Source organism: Suricata suricatta, chromosome 14 (assembly GCF_006229205.1).
Source record: "Suricata suricatta isolate VVHF042 chromosome 14, meerkat_22Aug2017_6uvM2_HiC, whole genome shotgun sequence".
NCBI lineage: Eukaryota > Metazoa > Chordata > Mammalia > Carnivora > Herpestidae > Suricata > Suricata suricatta.
In genome coordinates this window covers 64925326-64942070 of record NC_043713.1, presented here as the reverse complement: position 1 = coordinate 64942070, position 16745 = coordinate 64925326, and the positions used below count along the sequence as shown (strand labels likewise).

At 49.5% G+C, this 16745-nt stretch overlaps 2 protein-coding genes across 3 annotated transcripts in view; one reads left to right on the top strand and one right to left on the bottom strand.

Annotated features, from left to right (window-relative positions):
* The window catches only part of TFIP11 (tuftelin interacting protein 11), a 15656-nt gene extending 11130 nt beyond the window's left edge, over nt 1–4526 (top strand). The window contains exons 9-13 of the mRNA XM_029921932.1: nt 348–523; nt 830–1073; nt 1513–1655; nt 2078–2243; nt 3544–4526. Coding sequence (XP_029777792.1) covers nt 348–523; nt 830–1073; nt 1513–1655; nt 2078–2243; nt 3544–3899 — 1085 coding nt within the window. The 3' untranslated portion in view covers nt 3900–4526. The remainder of the gene's footprint in view (nt 1–347; nt 524–829; nt 1074–1512; nt 1656–2077; nt 2244–3543) is intronic.
* The window catches only part of SRRD (SRR1 domain containing), a 16210-nt gene continuing 2164 nt past the window's right edge, over nt 2700–16745 (bottom strand). The window contains exons 2-7 of one of the 2 annotated variants that reach the window (XM_029921930.1): nt 7992–8032; nt 6416–6651; nt 6229–6327; nt 5196–5350; nt 4761–4806; nt 2700–4407 (exon numbers count right to left, since the gene is read on the bottom strand). In XM_029921930.1, the coding sequence (XP_029777790.1) occupies nt 4186–4407; nt 4761–4806; nt 5196–5350; nt 6229–6327; nt 6416–6651; nt 7992–8032 (799 nt within the window). In that variant the 3' untranslated portion in view covers nt 2700–4185. Of the gene's footprint in view, nt 4408–4760; nt 4807–5195; nt 5351–6228; nt 6328–6415; nt 6676–7991; nt 8033–16745 lie in introns of both variants that reach the window. The other variant, XM_029921929.1, reaches the window with a different exon arrangement.

Here is a 16745-nt window from a genome sequence, read left to right as displayed (position 1 = left end):
GGGAGGGGTTGGAAGCAGAGGTCTCTGAGGGGGGCACATTGAAGCTGTGACCCGAGAAGGGAGTCATCAGCTGCTCCTAGAGCTCCAGGCAGGAAGACTCGCATTCCCCAGAGAGGGGACCCTTGTGACCCCATAGCATCCCTGCCAAGCAGGTGGGCTCTGCCAGGGGGCCAGGACAGCGGATGGGGCAGCAGGGGAGAGGCAGGTGTAGGTGCGGGCACCCGAGGTTTGGCTGAGGGCTTGGGTGCTTGGACTTCTGTGCTTCTTCCTTCTTCTGGAGGTGGGTGGTGGTGGACCTTGTCTACTTTGAAACCCCATCGGTGCTGCTATCCCGCCCCTGCCCTTCTCCCACAGGCTGATATGGGAAGTCTGGATGCCGTTTGTTCGCAATATCGTCACCCAGTGGCAGCCGAGGAACTGTGACCCGATGGTGGACTTTTTGGACAGCTGGGTGCACATTATTCCTGTGTGGATCTTAGATAACATACTAGACCAGCTCATCTTCCCCAAGCTGCAGAAGGAGGTAGGCCCAGAGCCATGGGCACGGCTGTGCTATCAGGGGGCCTGGAATCAATGGATTCTGCTGACAGGCTGCTGCCTTGTGAGCAACTCCAGCCATTTTGTCGGCATTTTCCCCCAGAGCCCACTTGGGAGGGAGTTCGTCTCCTTGGTTTCTCTAGTGAGACAGAATTGGTGCCGTTCATGAGTTCTGAGATCTCACGCAATCACGTGGGTGCCCTCGGTCGTGCGGAGGCCTGTGGGCCTCGGCCTGGAGAGCACGTGGCCTCCGCGCACAGACCACATGGTGCCCTGTGAACTGCTTCTGCAGGTGGAAAACTGGAACCCGCTGACAGACACCGTGCCCATCCACTCGTGGGTGCACCCGTGGCTGCCCCTCATGCAGGCGCGCCTTGAGCCGCTCTACTCGCCCATCCGCAGCAAGCTGTCCAGTGCCCTGCAGAAGTGGCACCCCAGCGACTCCTCGGCCAAGCTCATCCTCCAGCCCTGGAAAGACGTCTTCACCCCCGGCTCCTGGGAGGCGTTCATGGTCAAGAACATAGTGCCCAAGCTGGGTAAGCATGTGGGGAAGGTGCGCTGGGCCCAGTGTCCGGGGCCAGCGGTGATGTGATCTATGCCTTGTAAAGCCCGCTCTCCGCTCTTGGAGCTCCGTACAGAAGCTCAGCCCGCGGCGCGTCTCCCCCCAGCAAGCGCCGCTCTGTGCCCAGATGTGGGGTATAAACGTGCCCAGCGCTCTTCCGGCATCGAGCATCACACTCCACGTGCCTCCCACTTCCTAACTGGGCTTGTTTGGGCTTCTGGTAACATGAGAAACATTGGTGTTCTGACTTTTTTTGTGGTATTTGATTTTAAGTACATATTAGTTGTGGTTTTTAGGAGCTGCCAGGTCAAGGGTTTGGGATTGATGTACAGAAACGATTAGGGGCTGGCACTATCCGCTGAAGATTGCTCTGTGCTTCTGTGCTTCGCCTCAAAGACCACCTTCTTTTGCAGGGATGTGTCTCGGGGAATTAGTCATTAACCCCCACCAGCAGCACATGGACGCTTTCTACTGGGTCATCGACTGGGAAGGGATGATCTCAGTCTCCAGCCTGGTGGGGCTTCTTGAAAAGCATTTCTTCCCCAAGTGGCTTCAGGTACACCCTGCCCTGCTGTGGCCTTTGAGGGGTGGGATGGAGGCAGGGAGGATCCTGGGCAGCTGTCAGGTAGCGGTGCTATGATACATAACAGATATTAGCAATAATATCAGCAGCCGCCATTTATCGAACATTTGGCACATGCCAGGCGCAAATTCTTTGTGTGCATTACCTCCACTCCTCACACCTAAACTCTGGGGTAGGGACCGGTGCATCCTCTCGTTTAGACAGGCGGATGCACTCTAGGACCCTTGGCTGCCAAGCTGCCTCCCAATACCACACTAAATGCCAGACTGTCAGCCCCGTTCAGCCCCTACAGGCCTCGCCAGCTTGCAGGACCACGATCAGAACAAACCAGAAGGCCCCTTTGGCAATTTTGCTGCCTGATGGATGCACGTTTTCCTATCTATTCCTCTTTGCAGGTGCTGTGCTCTTGGCTGAGTAACAGCCCCAATTACGAGGAGATCACCAAGTGGTACCTGGGTTGGAAGTCCATGTTCTCGGACCAAGTGCTGGCGCACCCATCCGTCAAGGACAAATTTAATGAAGCACTTGATATCATGAACAGGGCAGTGTCCTCCAATGTTGGTGAGTGGGGAGTCTGCTTTGGACGTCCTAGCCCTGAGCGCCATGCTTCTAAACATGTAAATGCCACAGAGTCAGTTTTCAAGTCCCTGTGGGCCACCTGCTCCAGCACCCCTGGTTACGTAGTTAGCCAGTGGCAGCCGAGGAACTGTGACCCGATGGTGGACTTTTTGGACAGCTGGGTGCACATTATTCCTGTGTGGATCTGCCCCACTCTCCTGCCGTGGGACGGGCTTCTGCCCCTGACCCGAGTTGGTCTGTGGCTGGATTCACTTCAGGGGGCCTCCCTCTAGGCCACCTTTGTGACCACTGCTCTGTGGCTCTTCATGTTGCTGCCACGCCCGTGAGTAGCTCCGCGTGCTGCTCACATGTAATGGCTCGCCCAAGGCCGTCGGAGCACTGCCTGACACCAGCGGGGCCAAGTCCGCTGGCCCGTTCTGTTTACACGTGAAACACTCGTACTGCACACTTGTGGGTTTTATTAGAAAGCTAGGGGCTGGGTGAGCTACAGTGTGCGCACTGCACTGCGCAGCCCGCGTCTGTTGTCCCAGCAGCAGGCAGGTGCCTGTCCACTCCCTACCCGGCCCCAGCTCCCGACCAGCGGCGTCAGCCCTGTGTCACGGTGTGCTCGGGTCTCCACGCGAAGGCCGCTGGAGGGCCCAGGCCAGCCCTGCCTCCCAGATAAGCTCTTCAAAGCCCAGAGCTTGTTGAGGCTGCCCAGCTAGAGTGGCGGCTGGGACCATAGTTTCTGTTTCCTGAGCCTTTAATCCTTGAACTGAGTCTGTATTCCATGAAAGTCGAGTTCATAGGGCATATATTCTAGGAGGTGGATGTATTTCTGTGCTCTTTATTTACCCAGGTCCATCAGTGGGCCAGTCCCCTTTTCACACTCTGTAGAAACTCTTCCTCAGCCACCCGGCCCCAGGCCAGCTCCCTGAGCTGTTCCCACCCACGCCAGTCAGCACTGGGCATTTGTGGCCCTGTGCTGTCCTTCAGCGTCTGTTTCAGTTCCTGGTTGCACTCCCAAGTCCTTCCAGGGCAGGGCCTGTAGGGGACAGTAAGGACAGAACTGGGGTAGGCCATGTGTTGTCAGGGGCCCAGCCCTGCAGGACACGTCCCTCGCGCTGGGTTATGCCCTCATCTCCCCGGTTATTACACGTCATCCGGTGTCTCTGTGGTGCCGGACAGCTTCCTGAGCTTCCTTGAGGCCCCGCTGCCCTTCATGGAGTCACCAGCAAGTCAGTCTCCATTTCCATGTGGGCTGGCACACTGTCCTCACTCCCCTCCCCTCTGTGTCCCCCAGGTGCCTACATGCAGCCTGGGGCGCGGGAGAACATCGCCTACCTCACCCACACGGAGCGGAGGAAGGACTTCCAGTACGAGGCCATGCAGGAGCGGCGGGAGGCAGAGAACATGGCCCAGAGGGGCATCGGCGTGGCCGCCAGCTCGGTGCCCATGAACTTTAAGGACCTCATTGAGACCAAGGCAGAGGAGCACAACATCGTGTTCATGCCGGTCATCGGGAAGCGGCACGAAGGGAAGCAGCTCTACACCTTTGGCCGCATCGTCATCTACATCGACCGGGGGGTGGTGTTCGTCCAGGGCGAGAAGACCTGGGTGCCCACCTCCCTGCAGAGCCTGATCGACATGGCCAAGTAGAGGGCGGGGGCTGGACACCCACACGGACATGGCTGTGAGTAAACAAGTGTTTGAGAGCTGCCCTGAAAGAGGAGTGACTGCTTCCGGGGGTGTTCCGGGGGTCAGGTTGCCGGGAAGGACGTGGAGACCACGCTCGGGAGGCGCATCTGTCACCGAGCCTTCCACCGCACGTCCTCGTCTCGGGGAGGACCGGCTGGAACTCTCCCCGTGCCCCGCAGCCTGCCCACTGCACAGAAGGGGCTCTGCACCCCCTCCGGGGCGGCAGCCTCGGCCGGCACAGAGCGTGTCACGGCGCGGGCAGGCCGGCAGCGGGGGGACCTCTAGTCCTGCTCCTGATGATTTCCAAGTCCTCACAGTCCCGATAGTCCGGTTCTTCCCGGAACGCCCACGTGTCCGCGGGGAGCTGTTGGAGCTTCCGTGCCGGGAACCAGTGGACAGAGGTGTCGTTGAATACGTCTGTGTACCGCGGGGTCTGGGGCAGCCCACGCTCCTCCAGGCCTTGCAGAACCTGCACGGGGAGATTCGGGTGTACACGCTGGACAGTCAGTAAAGCCCCACACTGCAGGGCGAATTTATTAGTCCCCGCCCATGTTAACTTTAAAAAAAAAAATAAGGATCAGGATATTTTATGTGTTTTTGTGTGATGAACTGGAAGGTCCAAGGGCAGGGAGTCTGGAGGGCTTGAAATCAAGAAGGAAGGACAGGCCGTGATTTCCTGCAACACAGAGCTATCGCGAAAGCCTCCCGAGCACAGTGACCCCCTGCCCTCGCCGAGCCCCTCGAGGCGCGGAATTCTTCGCCGTGAGGGAGAAGGGCTCTGGTCCCACACCCTCGTCCACCCTGGCCCCTTTGTTCAGATACCTTTGCGATGTATGGGTAATTCTTCTGCAGAACCCTCGCCAGCAACCTGGAAAGTAAGCAAACAACCTGTCCTGATCAGGAGAGCAGAGAAAGGCAAGGCGGTTTAAAGGCAGCAGACGTTCTGAATAGGAGGGGGACCGTGGAACAGGTGCAGTGCTGAGGAAACCCCAACCACCGGTGTCATCGAGGGAGATGGGGCGCCCCCCACCCCAGGGACGCAGGTGTGTGCAGCTGTGAGAGAAGTCAGACCATTTCCCCACCTTTAAAAACCCTCGTCCGTCATAAGGGACGAAATCCTGGCAGAAAGACTCCGTGACTCCTCCTGCAGCCTGATTCGGGGTGCCCGCCCCCTCGTGAAGTCTGTCCGAGCACCAGAGAACCACCCGGGCGTGCCCCCTGTGGGTCCATCAGGCACGGCTCCGCCCCTAGGCTCACCTCTCCTCCAGGCCCCGGAAGCTGTTCCCGACCACGAGCAGCTTGGAGAGGGCGTCTGCGGACCAGTTGCCCCACAGCAGGTTGTTGTACAGGGCCGCGCCGCAGTGCGGCATGTAGAACACGGTGGGCTCGCCGCCCACGCTGCGCCTCCCCTCCTGCGGGCACACGCGGCGTCAGCGCCTCCGCTCTTAGGACACGGCGGGGGCCGGGAGGACCGAGGGGCCGGGCGGTCTCGGGGCGAAGCGAGAGCGTACGGACGTGAGGGGACGCGGGCGGTGACCTCACTGGGGTGCCTTCACGCGCGCACGCACGCACCCACACGCGCGCGCACGCACGCACCCCCCCCCCCCAATCACACCATCCAAACCACTTGCGGAAGTAAGTGCCTGGATGCTGGCCTCTGCACATCTACCCACCCCTCAGAGGCTACGGGTAGGACTGGGCTACGGCTTCAAAGAGAGCCCTGCCCTCCCCTCCCATGGCAAACTCCAACTGGAAGGCCCTCATCTGAGGCACTGAGACCGTGTTGCCCTTCATTTGTTAATCCCACACTGAGTACCCACTTACTACATTACCAGTAATTCCTGCACCCAGAATTCCCACAAGAATTTTGCAAACAGGGCACCAGGGTGGCTGAGTCGGTTAAGCGTTGTCTCTTGCTTTCAGCTCAGGTCGTGACCCCACAATCTGTGGGTTCGAGCCTCACACTGGGCTTGGTGGTCCCGGTGCAGAGCCTGCTTGGTTCTCTCTCCCTCTCCCTCTGCCCTGCCCCTGCTTGCACTCTCTCAAAAGAAATAAAGGAATTTTGCAAATATAACAGGTTTTAGTTCATGCCATTTGTATGGTTTATTTTTCTGTGACGGGCAACACGTAGGCCACAATGTGGGTGCTGACTGGTCACACATTCCAGGCACCAGGAAGGCAAGTGCGTGGTGGGAAGGGATGACAGGTCTCGGAGCAAGCGTGTCCACATGGCACAGCCTGGGGTCCCATCTGGTCAGCAGTTACACAGCCCCCCACCTCCCCCACTCACCTCGTTCTCTCTGAGAACAGTCACACCGAGGCCATCCAGAACTGCGATTTCTAGCTGGCTAAACAGAGGGTCGTACACGCAGCAGTGCCTTCTGGGGATCTGCAGAAGGGAAGAGTGGGTCCCGTCAACCCGGAGACCCGTGCGCAGGACCAACGGAGGGGCGATGCAGAAGAATCCGAGGCTTTACCTGGCACTTTTCCAGGAAGAGAAGCAAAAACGCGAGCTGGTTTCTAGCTATGACGCAGGTGGCAAAGTTCCCAAGGCCGTAACACACACACTTCAAGTGGCAGGTTCCCGGGACCAGGGGCTCTCCTGGGAGGGAGCCGGGGGCCGCATCCGACGCCTCTGGCGACGGGTCGAGATGCAGGTTTCCAAGGGCTTTTGAGAGAGTCCCCCGTGGGGTCTTCAGTTGTTCCAGATGTTCTGTGAGACAGCCGTTGATGGTTTCTGAAAGGGCAGGCCCCTGAGCCCAGTCAGAGGCCGAGCTCTGGCCCTGCACACCCGACTGTCCACAGAGGGCCGCACACCCAGGGAGAGCAGGAGGTCAGCAAAGGCTTCCGCTCCTTGGGGAGAAGGCTGCAGGCCTCACCCCCAAACGTGCCAGGGACATGCAGCCACGCCCGCCCACACGGACAGGCTGTCGCAGTCCCTGGGTGCAACCCCACAGATGTCTGCAGCCAGAAATAGGTTTCATCCATGGGCACAGCTTCCACCTAAAACTCTCGTGTGAGTTCATTCTAATTTAGTAGGAGGCGCCTGGTAAATGCAGGCTATGCTCTGAAGTACCCGCCTTTTTGATGATAACAAAGAGCAGAGGAGCAGAGCTCTCAAAACCACACTACGAAGGGCTGGGAATAGGAATATGTAACGTGTGAAACGTTCAGAGACTAAGTAAGCGGCAGACTGGGGCTTGCGGAGTCTAAGGAAAAGTACTCTGTTTAAATCTCATACAGCGCTGGGCTCTCTGGCCTCTCCTCCCACCGGCACTGAACTTGCTTGAACAAATCTGTACACGAGAAACAACAGGCCATATGTTCCCACAATAGGACAGCGGTTTTCACTTCTTAGCAAAAAGATCTGTAAGTGAGGCCCCTGGCTGGGAAAGGGCGTGTGAAAAACTGGCTATTTCAGTCCTTGCTGGTCAACATTTTGGTAAAAGCTTTCTGGAAAAAACCTGACAACGGGTTTCAAATCAGTCACTGCCTTTTCACTGAATAAATCCACTTCTGGGAATATGTCTGAAGAGAATCACCCTAAATTTGGTAAAAGCTTTATGCATCGAGGTGCTCATTCCACAGTCATGAATCATAACTAAAAAAATAAGGGAAAAAACCCAATTGTCCCTCAATAAAAATCATGACAGCTGTGCACTCACTCCCCACAGCTTCTGTTCAGGAAGAGGCTACAAGTGCGTGGGGAAAAACAGGTCCACGTTGCAAAGTCAGGGAAAGGAGCTCGCGAAGTGTAGATTTCAACAATGGCAGTGACAGCTGCACTGTTCCAAGCACTTAACCGAATAGCCTCCTTTAATCCTCAAAATTACACCACAGGATATGTACGTTGTTACCTCCCTTTCAAAGATAAACTGAGGGTCAGACCTAAGTGCCAGGGCACGCAGTTGTCAGTGGGAAGTTAGAATTAGAGCCAGCATGCACACCGCTCTTTGAAGAAAATACCATGAAATGAGCGCTAGCTTCCTTCCGTTGCCCACAGTCAGGCCCTCCCCGACACCTACTGCTCCCAGCCTTGGCCACGGTACCCACCTAGTGCCAGGCTCCAGAAATCAGAGAGAAGCAGGTCCTCCCTGTTAAGAAAACAAGGCATGGTCATCTCCCCACCGTTTCGAGGCCGCCCCACCGGTGGCCCCCCTCCTGCCTGTTAGCTGCGTGTGGGGAGAGGGATGAAGTACAGGGTGCCCCTGAGGGCAGGGGCAGGGTTCACGGTGCGCATGTCCAGAGCCAGACCAGGGCTGCCGGCGCCCCGAGAGGGCAGCAGGGTTGCTGGCAGATGTCCCGGTTCCCAGGGATGGTCTGTTCTGTGATCTCAGTCCACACCACCACCTGGCACAGACGCAGAGCTCCATAAACAGTTGTAGCTGCACAGATTTGAGGGCTCCAAGTTTCAGTTCCCTCACCTCGAAGATGGGGAAAGAATCATACATGTCAGGTAGGGTGATGAACCAATGAACCAACTCACAGCCTGTGCCTTGCACACAGCAGGCACTCAATTATTTGCTATCACAAACAATTCCAAGGTGAAAGTAAAAGGAGAGACAAAACCAGAGTCCAGGCTTTTTTATTCGAGTCAACTGGCTTATGCAAACCCAGGGCAGGACAGTGGTTTAAAAGGGCCTGCTCGATTTGTCCAATCAAAAGATGTACAGGGACTGAAAACGCTAACCCATCCATGTATCACCTGCAAAAGACACACTTTGGACATAAGGACAACCCAGACCAAAAATGAGGAGACGGGAAAGATGTTCTGTGCAAGTGGAAACCAAACGGGAGCTGGGAGAGCTATACTTCTATCAGACAAAATAGAATCCAACGTGCAAGCATACCAACAGTCCTGGGATCCAGCAAAAATGGCACTAGGGGGGAAGTTTACAGCAGCACGGGCCTACCTCAAGAAGCAAAAAAAGTCTCAGATAAATAACCAATTGTTACACCTCACCAACTAGGAAAAGAACAAATGAAACCCAAAGGTAGTAGAAGGAAGAAGATAATAAAGATCAGAAGGAAACTAAATGAAACAGGTTCTAAAACAAAAAGACAAGAAAAAAGATCAACAAAAGAGCAGGTCTTTTGAGAGTAACAAAATTGACAACCCTTTAGCTAAACATACCAAGAAAAAAAAAGAGAGGACTCAAAATCAGAAATGACAGAGGAGATATTACAACTGACCACAAAAACCAAAAGATCAAAGGGACTACTCTGAAAATACACCGCAACACTTTGGGCAACCTAAACACATCAGCAATTTCAGACTTGAACCAGACGGCTTCAATAGTTAAGTCTAGGGACACCTGGGTGGCTCAGTCGGTTAAGCATCCAACTTCAGCTCAGGTCATGATCTCATGGCTCGTGAGTTCGAGCCCCACATCAGGCTCTGTGCTGACAGCTCAGAGCCTGGAGCCTGCTTCCAATTCTGTGTCTCCCTCTCTCTTTGCTCTTGTCCTTCCCCTGCTCGTGCTCTGTATCTCTCTCAAAAATAAACATTAAAAATTTTTTTTCTTTAAATGGTGAGCTCTACCATTCAGAGAATGAATACTGATCCTTCCCAAGCTTTTCCAAAAAACAGAAGAGGGAATGCTTCCAAATTCATTTTCTGGGGCCAGCATTACCCTGATGTCAAAACTGGGCCGGGACACTACAAGAAAAGAAAATTACAGGCCACTGTCTTTGCTGTGCTTGGATGCAGATGTGCTCAACAAAATACTAGCAAACCTAATGCACCAATATGCTAAAAGAATTATACACTATGATCATATGGCTTTACTCCAGGGATGCAGGGGTGGTTCGCACAAGCAAATCAATGAACATGCTACCTCACGTTAACACAACGAAGAAGAAAAATCATATGATCACCTTGAGAAATGCAGAGAAAGCATATGACAAAATTTAATTCCACTTACAATAAAAAATTCTCAACAAAGTGGGTATAGAGGGAATGTACCTCAACACAATAAAGGCCTCATATGACAAGCCCACAGATAGCATCACAGTCACTGGTGAAAGGTTTCCACTATTATTATTTCCTCGAAGATCAGGAATAAGACAACGATGCCCGCTCTCCTACTTTTATTCAAGAGAGACTTGCAAGTCCCCGCCAGAGCAATTATGCCAGAAAGAGAAAGAAGGCATCTAACCAAGAAAGGAAAGAAGTAAAACTATCGCTATTTGCAGATGACATGTTTGGAAAACCTTAAAGACTTCCCCAAAAAACTGTTCGAACTAATAAATGAATTCAGTAAAGCTGCAGGACGCAGTATCAATACACAAATATCTGTCCTGTAACTATACACTAACAACAAACTACAAGAAAAAGAAATTAAGACAATGATCCCCTTTGAAATTGCATCAAAAAGAATAAAATACCTAGGAAAGCCAGTATACTGAAAACTATAAGACATTAAGGAAAGAAACTGAAGATGACACAGGTAATTGGAAAGCTGTTCCGTCTCATGGATGGAAGAATCGTGTTAAAATGTCTATGCTACCCAAACCATCTACAGATTCAGTGCAATTCCTATCACAATTCTAATCACAATTTTCACAGAAATAGAACAAAGGATCCCAAAATTTGTATGGCGTCACAGAAGACTGAAAAGTCAGAGCAATCTTGAGAAAGGAGAACAGAGCTAAAGGCATCACACTCCCTGATTTCAGATTTCGACTACAAAGCTATAGTCATCAGAACAGTATAGTATTGGCGTTAAAACAGACACACAGATCAGTGGAACAGAAGAGAAAGCCCAGAAATAAACCCAAATATACAGGGTCAAGTGCCTTACGACAAAGGAGCCAAGAATATACAAGGGAGAAGGAATAGCCTTCTTTAATAACGGTGTTGGGAAAAGAGGACGGCCGTTTGCAAAAGAATGAAGCCACTATCGTATACTGTGCACAGAAATGAACCAAAAATGGGTGAAAGACGTGAACGTAAGACCAGAAACCATAAAAGTCCCCATGGAAAACATAGGGGAAAAGCTGTTTGACATAGGTCTTGGTGGTGATTTTTAAAATCAGATACCAAAAGTAAAAACAAAAGCAAAACTAAACATGTGGGGCTACATCAAACTAAAAAGCTTCTGCACAGCAAAGGAAACCATCCACAAAATACAAAGGCAACCCACTGCATGGGAAAACATTTGCAAATCATGTATCTGATAAGGGATTAATACCCAAAATATAAGGAACTCCTACAACTCAAGAGCAAGAAAACCCAAGCAATCTAATTAAGAATTGGGCAGATCCAAATAGACATTTTTCCAAAGAAGACATATAGATGGTCAACAGGTACATGAAAAAGATGCTCAACATCATGAATCACAAGGGAAATGCAAATCAAACCCACAGTAAGATACCACATCACATCTGTTAGATGGCCGTTATCAAAAAGACAAGAACAAGTGTTGGCGAAGATGTGGAGAAAAGGAAAATCCTCATTCGCTCTTGGTGGGATGTAAATTGGTGCAGTCAACTATGGTAAACTGTAAGGAAGTTCTTCAGAAAAATTATAAATAGGGGCACCTGGGTGGCATCCAACTTTGGCTCAGGTCATGATCTCATGGTTCACGAGTTTGAGCCCCATGCTGGACTCTGTGGTGGCAGCTCAGAGTCTGGAGCCTGCTTCTGATTCTGTGTCCCCCCTCTCTCTGCTCATCCCCTGCTTGTGCATGCTCACTCGCTCGCTCTCTCGGTCTCAAAAGAAAAACCCTGAAAAAAAATATCCTGAACATCTAGTTGTTGCATAATCATCATGAACATTGTCACTTTTTGTATCTGGACAGCATCTCACAGTTCACAAAGTTCTTTTACACACACTTTCTTAGTTGAGCCATGGTAGGGTCCTGAGAAAAGAATTTGTTGTTTCTATTTTATACAGAAAAAAACAGAGAAGGGGTGTGCTTTGTTCAAGGTTGCACAGCTAACCGATGATCTGATTCTAAGTCCAACGGGGGAGGAAAAAAAAAAAAAAGACCAAACAAACCCAAACACTGTAATAAGAGCCAAAGAAGAACATAAGGTGATAAAGGAATCAATGTCACAAGAGGATGTAATATTTGTCAATATTTACGCACCCAATTTTAGGAGCAACTCAACTTGTAGAGCAACTATGAGCAGACCTTTGAGGAGAAATTGACAGCGTCCAATAATAGTAGGGGATTTTCACGCCTCACTTACGTCATCGAGCAGACCATCCGGACAGAAGATCAGTAAGGAAACATCAGCCTCAGACAACACGTTAGACCAGATGTAGCAGATACATTCAGAGCTCTCCATCCAAAAGCGGTACACAGAACACATTCCTCTCTCGTGCACAGGGAACATTCTCCAAGACAGATCGTATGGTAGGTCACAAGACAAGTCCCAATAAATTTAAGGAGACTGGGGCTTTCTATAATGCTGACTGAAATCATACTCCGCACCTTTTCTGACCCCAGTGGCATGCAACTAGACATCCATTGTAAGACTGGAAGCTCACAAACATGGAGGTTCGTGAACAACCAATGGGTCAATGAGCCAATCAAAAGGGAAACCAAAGCACACCTGTGACAAAGGAGAATGGCGTACGACAAGGCAAGATTTAGGGAATGCGGCCAACGTGGTTCTCAGAACGGCACACCTGGCGGGCCCACACAGTGGGGTGTGGGCTCCTGATCTCATGTGTAGTGAGTTCGCGCCCCACACTGGCTGTAGAGCTAACTTAAAAAAAAAAAAAGTGGTTCTAACAAAGAAGTTTATAGTGATACAGGCCTATCTCAAGAAACAAGAAAAGTCTTGAATAAGTAACCCAATTTTACACCCCAAGGAACTAGAAAAAAGAACTAGAAAACGAAACCTAAAGTTAGTAGAAGGAAGGAGGTAAGATCAAAATGGAAATAAGTGAAATACAGACTAAAAAGACAATAAAAGATCAACAAAAGTAAGAGCTGGTTCTTTGAAAAGAACAAAGGTAACAAACTTTTAGCTAGACTCACCAAGGTAGGCCTCGAACAAATATAATCAGAAAACCATCAGATATCACTGCTGATACTTCATACAGAGGATCGTAAGAGACTACGATGAACAACTTCACACCAACGAGTTGCACAATCAAGAAGAAAAGGGTCAATTCCCAGAAATATACCGCCTCCCAAGACTGAACTACAAGGATGGAAATTCTGAACAGACCAGTCACCAGTAAGGAGAGTAAATCAGTCACCAAACACCTCCCGACAAACAAAACGGGTTTCCTGGTGAACTGGACCAAACCCTCCAAGAAGAATGAACACCAATCCTTCTCAAACTTTTCTGGAAAAACAAGAGGAAGGAATCCTTCCCCACTCATGTTACGAGGCCGGCATTGTCCTGGTCACAGGCCAGTACCTGTGATGAACACAGATGTAAAAGTCCTCGATAAAATATCAGCAAATAGAACCCAATACAGCGAGAGGCCCATATGCTCTGATCAAGCAGGATTTATTCCAGGGATGCAATCAAAATAATACACCACATTAACAAAATTCAAGAGAAAAACCATGTGACCATCTCGACAGACACAGAAAAAAGCATTTGACAAAATTCAACGCCCATTTTGCTAAAAGCTCTCAACAAAGCAGGTGTGGAGAAAATGCAGGTCAACATAATAAACATAATGTAACTCAACATAATAAAGGCTGTAGGTGACGCGCCACATCACAGTCAATGGTATAAGCTGAACGCTTTTTCTCTATGACCAGGAACAAGACAAGGATACCTACTCTTGCCACTTTTAGTCAACACACAGTTGGCCCTTGAACAGCGCAGGGGTTACAGGTGCCAAACCCCCATGCAGTCAAAAATCTGAGTATAACGTTTGACTCACCCAAAACCTAACTACTAATAGTGCTGTGGACCGGGTGCCTCACCAGTAACACACACAGTAAATCAGCACCACTTTGTATGTCAGACATATCATATACTGTGTTCGTACAACAAAGTAAGCTAGAGGGGAAAAAAAGGTTATTAAGAAAATCCTCAAGGAAAATAGATTTACAGCACGGTCTGTATTTACTGAAAAAAATTCATGTATTAAGTGGACCACACCATTCACACCCATGTTGGCCAGGTAGTATTGGAAGTCCTGGCCAGAGCAATTAGGCTAAATAAATAAATAAATAAATAAGAAAAAGGCAACAGACTGGAAAGGAAGAACAAAAACGGTCACTGTTTTCAGATGACATGATGACATGATTTTAAACACTGAAAACCCTAAAGACAACACCAAAAAAATACTAGAATAACAAATTCAAAAGCTGTACGATAAAAAATACACAAACATCTGTTGCGTTTTTATACACCCACAATGAACTATCAGAGACTGTTTAAAAAACAATCACATGTTGGGGCACCTGGGTGGCTCAATCGTTAGGCATCTGACTCTTGATTTCAGCTCGAGTCACGATGTCATGGTTTGTGGAACTGAGCCCTGTGCTGACAGCGTGCGAGCATGCTTGGGATGGTCTCCCCCCCGCCCCCGTCTCTATCCCTCCCCTGCGTCTGTGCGTGTGTGTGAGTGTGTGAGCGCGAGCACACACGCGTGCACTCACACACACACACACACACACACACACACACTCTTTCTCTCCCCTTCTCTCTCAAAACAAATAAACTTAAAAAAACAACAATCACATTTACAAATACATCAAAAAAAAAAAAAAAAAAGAGCCAAGCCCCAAATACTTAGAGATAAATTTAACTAAAGAGAGAGGCGCCTGGGTGGCTCATTTGGTTAAGCGTCCGATTTCAGCTCAGGTCATGATCTCACGGTTCGTGGGTTTGAGCCCCACGTCAGACTCTGTCCTAACAGCTCAGAGCCTGGAGCCTGCTTCCAATTCTGTGTCTTTCTCTCTGCCCCTCCTCTGCTCATGCTCTGTTTGTTTCTCAAAAAAATAAATAAAAGTTAAAAAAAATTTTATAAAAAAAATTCACCTAAGGAGGTGAAAAGCCTATATACTGAAAACTATAAGACATTAAGGAAAAAACTGAAGACGACACAAATAAATGGAAAGAGATTCCGTGCTTATGGATTAGAAGAATCGTGTTAAAATGTCTATACTACCCAAACCATCTACAGATTCACTGCAATTCCTATCAAAATTCCAATCACATTTTTTACAGACATAAGACAAACAATCTCTACAATTTTTGAAGTCACAAAAGACTGAAGAGTCTTGAGAAAGAACAAAGCTGGAGGCATCCTGCTCCCTGGCTTCAAACTCTATCACAAAGCGATAATGACTGTTGGCCTCCTGGCATAAAAGCAAACACACAGATCAACGGAACAGAAGAGAAGACCCCGAAATAAACCTGCACACATATGGTCCAGGGCCTGTGACAAAGGAGCCGAGAACACACGGGGGAAAGGACACTTCCTTTAATAAATGGTGTTGGGAAAACTGGACAGCCACATGCAAAAGAATGAAACTGCACCACTCTCGTATGACAGATACAAAAATGAACTCGAAATGGATTAAAGACGTGAATGGAAGACCTGAAACCATAAAACTCTTAGCAGAAAACACAGGCAAAAAGCTGTGTGACCTAGGTCCTGGCAGTGATTTTTTTGGATCTGACTCTAAGAGCAAAGGCAACAAAAGCAAAAATAAAATAGGCAAAACCACACAGAACTAAAATGCTTCTGCCCAGCAAAGAAAACCTCCTGACAAAACAAACAGGCAACAACATTCTGCATGGGAGCAAAGACTGGCACATCACATACCTGATAAAAGGTTAATGCCCAAAACATATAAAGAACTCCTACAACCGAAGAACAAAACCACCAACAAGGGATTAAAAAGTGGAAGGATTATCTGAATAGACATTTCCCCAGGGAAGACACAGCGAGCGCCAACAGACACGTGAAAAGATGCTCACCACCATTAATCATCAGGGAAGCGCAAATCAAAATGGCGAGATATCGCCTCACGCGGGTTAGGAGGGCTGGTATCAGAAAGACGAGAAATAACAAACTCTGGCGAGAAGGTGGGGAAAATGGAACCCGGGTGCGTTGTTGGTGGAAACTAAGAACTACCCTACGATCCAGCCATTTCCCTCCTGCCTATTTATCAAAAGAAAACAAAACCACCTATTTGAAAAGACACATGACTTCCATGTTCATTGCAGCATCATTACAACAGCTCAGACATGAAAACATGTTCATGGGGGGATGATTCGATAGAGAAGATGTGGTGTTGTCTATATAAAATGAAGTACTATTCACTCATAATAAGGAACGAAATCTTGTCATTTGCAAAAACATGGATGGACCCTGAGGGCATTATGTTTAGTGAAATAAGTCAAACACTATATGATATTACTCTTATATGGAATTTAAGAAACAAAAAACTGAGCTCCTAGATAGAGAACAGACTGGTGGTTGCGGAGAGAAGAATGGGTGTGAAGTGGATAAAGGGGTCAAAAGGTACAAATTTACAGGGATAAAATACATAAGTTCTGGGAATGTAACATACGGCATGGCGCCTATACGTACTAACCTGTAAGTTGCTAAGAGAGTAGATCTAAAAGTTCTCATAAGAAGAAAATTTTGGGGGGCGTGCCTCAGTGGCTCAGTCGGTTAAGTGTCCGACTTTGGCTCAGGTCATGATCTCGCGGTCCATGAATTTGAACCCCGCGTCGGCCTCTGTGCTGACAGCTCAGAGCCTGGAACCTGCTTCGGATTCTGTATCTCCTTCTCTCTCTGACCATCCCCCGCTCACACTGTCTCTCTCGGTCTCAAAAATAAATATACACTTAAAAAGAGAAAAACACTGT